This window comes from Corvus brachyrhynchos, unplaced genomic scaffold (assembly GCF_000691975.1).
Source record: "Corvus brachyrhynchos isolate BGI_N302 unplaced genomic scaffold, ASM69197v1 scaffold80, whole genome shotgun sequence".
NCBI classification, from domain to species: domain Eukaryota; kingdom Metazoa; phylum Chordata; class Aves; order Passeriformes; family Corvidae; genus Corvus; species Corvus brachyrhynchos.
The window spans coordinates 8469550-8473623 of record NW_008236769.1 but is presented as its reverse complement, the minus strand read 5'-3'; the positions used below and the strand labels follow the sequence as shown (position 1 = coordinate 8473623).

Genomic DNA, 4074 nt, shown 5'->3' with positions numbered 1-4074 from the left:
TGCTGCAAAATACACTGTATTTCTAAAACAAGTGCTCTAATATAGAAGGTAAGAGGGAGGAAACTGAACCAGATTCTCCTACAGTCTTGTTTATAAATAGGAGGTATTCAGAGATGTGTGTTTGCACAGCACATATGTAACTCCAGTTTAAGTGATGCAAAACAGAATGTGTTACTATTACACTGTGGTTTATACTAGTATTTTCACATCCATTATTTATGCAAAAATGTTGGAGGTACCTCAGAACACAACTCAAACTTTACATTAGATGACTGAGTTAAACAGTGACTTTAATTTCTGTCCTAAGTCAAGCATAGAAACACAGAAAGTTTCATTAAAAAAAAAAAATCTTTACAAATATTGATCTATACTAATCAGTCCAGACCATAGTGCCTGCTTTTCCCCCATGCATGTATGTGTGGGGTGTCCACGAAAAGTTTCTCCTAGACTGTCCTAATTCTAGGTATTTTATATTGATTTTGCTTAATGCTCGTGAAAATAAGTAATACCACTCTTAAAAAGAAAAAAGGCTCGCATCTTTTATAGACACTTTTAATGTGCCAAAAAGCCAATTACCTTCAGACTCCAACTACTGGTGCTTAGAAAAGCCCGGAGTGTGCTCACACCTTCTTGAGACACGGTAGATACAGGGGGATGAGTTAACCCAGGCTGTCTGAGCTTAGGGGGTAACCAAGCTCCCCAGGCCCCCCAGGAAGAGCTTAATTGCAAACCAAACTGGAGTCTAGACTGCTGAGAGGGTTGTTGGCCCTTTGTACTTCTCAGTGGTTTATCACTTTGAAGCTATGAAAATGCCTACAAAATCATGTGACCTGAGCAAGGGAAGCAGTAGGTTTTCCTCTTGCACTAAGGAACTTAAATAAAATAAAATACCAGAGCTTTCTGAGCACTGTTCACTACCAAAAGCCCCAGAGCTACCATAAACTATGGTACCACTGTAAACTTCCACCAGCCATTTACTAGTTTCTTGAATGGATAAGTGGTTGAAGTGAATAAGCAGCCTCACAGGGCACTACACATCCAGAAAGAAGATCTGAAAAGGGCTGGAAGGAACTTCAGGCTCTTGCTGTCACATGTAACTGTATAATCATTTGTTTGTTCATTGTTCCCTACTGCATGATGAAGTTAGATTTCCCCAACTCGTACTAAAAGGCAATTACAGAATCTGTTCTGACTTACAGTCTATTAATTTTTTTTGATGACTCCTTCTGCAAGGCCTGGCACAAAAACAGAAACTTCCTAGACCCCAGTAAAGATTTTTGAAGCCACTTCATCTCTGTTAACTTAACAGAGCAGGAGGAAGCAAGATGTCTAGAAAGGGTCTGGAAAAGCCACAAACTTGATTCTCTTGTGCAAGCAGGAGATATCAACTTACTGATGCTGGGAAAAGAAGCAATTAATTTAAAGGAGGATGAGAGAAGAAGCAAATAAGGAAGAAGGAAAATAAGAAAGTCTGATTTTGTTCAACAAAAAGGTGAGCTTTAGTTTTAGCAAGAGAAAGGTTAGCTTGCCTGTATATGAGTTAGTGTTTCAAACTTATAATTGAGAAATATGCAATTGCACAACACAAGCTGGGTGCAACTCTTCAGTTGAAAGTGGAAAAACTTCCTCCAAACGTAAATATTACAACTGCTGAGTATGTGCAAGAGGAGGCTGAAGAGGAAAAGAAAATATAAGATGTAAGCAAAAGAAAATGTAAGATGTAACTTATACCTATCCAGACAATATCTCTGGGCTGGCCACACATCTAATTGATTTTGATAGTTACATGTTTCTACTCAAGAGCAGAGGGAGCTCACAGCAAGAAAAACTCAGGGTATTTTTGGCTAGAATGGATTTTTTACCTTGATTATTACTTAACTTATGGCTAAAATTACTGGAAAGAAAACTCTGATCTTAACCCATATTTATGCTGAGTCTTTCTTATAGTACTGTGGTAGTGATGGATATTTTGCATCCACATTTTATTTCTTTTTGGCTCTATGCTGACAAGAGGATGCTTTAATTTCCAGACAATTAAGCCTTTTTACAAGCCTTTCTTTGCTGAAGTTTACATCCAGTAGTTCAACTCCAAATTCTTCTACTTGGAAGTAACTATATTCAAAAGACTGGCTTCAGATCTTTTTCTTCAGAATTTTAAAATATGTTTGAATTAAAATCAGTAATATTTCATTACTCAAAATTTATGCACATTTTAACATTTTATATGTAAATCAGATAACCTAAAAACCTAAGGTAAACAGATTTTAAAGCCACATGAGTGTACACATGCATATATTTCTAAAGGTATGCAAGATGACACCAAAATACCTGAAGATGGTTTATTTTTCACAGAATCACAGAACGACTGAGGTTCAAAAGGAACTCTGGAGGTCATCATGTCCAACTCCCCCTGCTCAAGCTGGGCCCAGTAGAGCAGGCTGCCCAGGACCTTGTCCAGATGTCTTTTGAAATCTCCAAGGATGGAGACTCTACAACCTTCCTGGGCAACCAGCGCCAGCACTCGGTCACCCTTACAATAAGCAAGTTTATTCTTATGTTCAGATGGAACCTCCAGTTTCTCTACAAAACTGTATTTTCTAGAGATCTATACAATCACAAACATTTACTCAAAACTGTCACATGACAAACTGCTGGTTATCAGCTGCCAGCTGCAAATTCTGTAATTTTATATATCCACATACCTCTTCATGCTCTCCTGAAGAAACAGGATTATCCTCATACGTGGGGAAATGACACCCTGCTTTACAACTGCAAAACCTGCCAGTCTCCTCACGTGGCTCCACTATTCTGCAGTTTACTTTAGAGCTCTCCACCACTCTCCCTTCTAGAGATTCTTTCATACTGCATTCTAAGCAGGGATCTTGGTTTCCTACTGGCAACATCCCAGCCGACTCTTCTTGGGAATCCAGTGATGTCTGTGCACTCTTCTCCATTCCAGACTTTTTTAATCTGGGAAGGAATTTTCCAGATTCAAGCTCTGATTTTCCATAATAATGCCCTTCTTTTTCTGCATCTTCTTCCAGAGGTTTGAGATCTGCTTGTGGATCCTCAAATACATCTACTTGAGGAGGAACAGCAATACCTCCCTCATCTTTTTCTGACTCAAATTCTGACTCGCTTCCACCACCTGGAGAAAGTTCAGATGCAGAAATTGGGCGAAAGTGAGTCCTTGGAGAAATCCGTATAGCCCTGTACTGCGTTCGATCAACACCACATATCCTGGGGTGTAAAACCTCACTGTCTGAATCAGAGCACAGAATCGACTTAGGTTTAAAACTAGGGCTGAAAGATGCGATTCCTTCTGGCTCAAATGAACACTCTACATGAAGAACTTGTGAAAATGGATTGTTCAGGTCAAAGGAAGAGAATGAGTATTCAAGCCCTGGTTCTTCGACTTGAAAATTACCACAAGCTCCCAGTAAGTCTTCATGGAAGATAAAAGAAAAACCCTTATTTAATCCATTATCTCCACTCTTTGATTGCTCATTCTGCTCAAATGATACAAACGGCCTCCATAATTGCCTGTGGCCAGGAGCAAAGCTATTACCTGGAGTCATAAAAACATCTGTACCAGCTATTGTCACCACATCAGAAGCTGCACACTGCAGTAAGCTCCCCTTTGAGTGACCAGGTGGCACCACTGCCCATTCTCCATCACTGTTAAATGTTTTGAGCTCCCCATACACACCACCAAGTATAAATGAGTTTTCTTTATCCTGGTTAACATCCCAGGGTTTTGATGGTGTGGTATAGTCACCACCATCTACTTTTGATAAATCATTTGAGACAAAGGCTCTCTTCTCTACATTCTCCTTTTGACCTTCCCAAAGGTGATACTCTGATCTTTGCACTGCTTTATTGGGTTCCTGGAGGGTTTCAACTTTTGCTTCTGTATCCAAACAGCAGCAATAGTTATTTACATCCGTTGAAAACAATTCATCTTCTATTCCTTCTATTTCTACCATTGCTGCAGAATTTCTGTCTGTCATATTTGTCCAAATATCTTTAATAACCCCTGAGCTGTAGCCATCTCCATGTGGACTGCTTTCCCTA

At 39.4% G+C, this 4074-nt stretch overlaps 1 protein-coding gene across 1 annotated transcript in view; it reads right to left on the bottom strand.

Annotated features, from left to right (window-relative positions):
- The window catches only part of KIAA0232 (KIAA0232 ortholog), a 46704-nt gene that overhangs the window by 10185 nt on the left and 32445 nt on the right, over positions 1 to 4074 (bottom strand). Inside the window, 1 exon segment of the mRNA XM_017727672.1 lies at positions 2703 to 4074. This exon segment is cut by the window's right edge and continues 3 nt beyond it. Coding sequence (XP_017583161.1) covers positions 2703 to 4074 — 1372 coding nt within the window.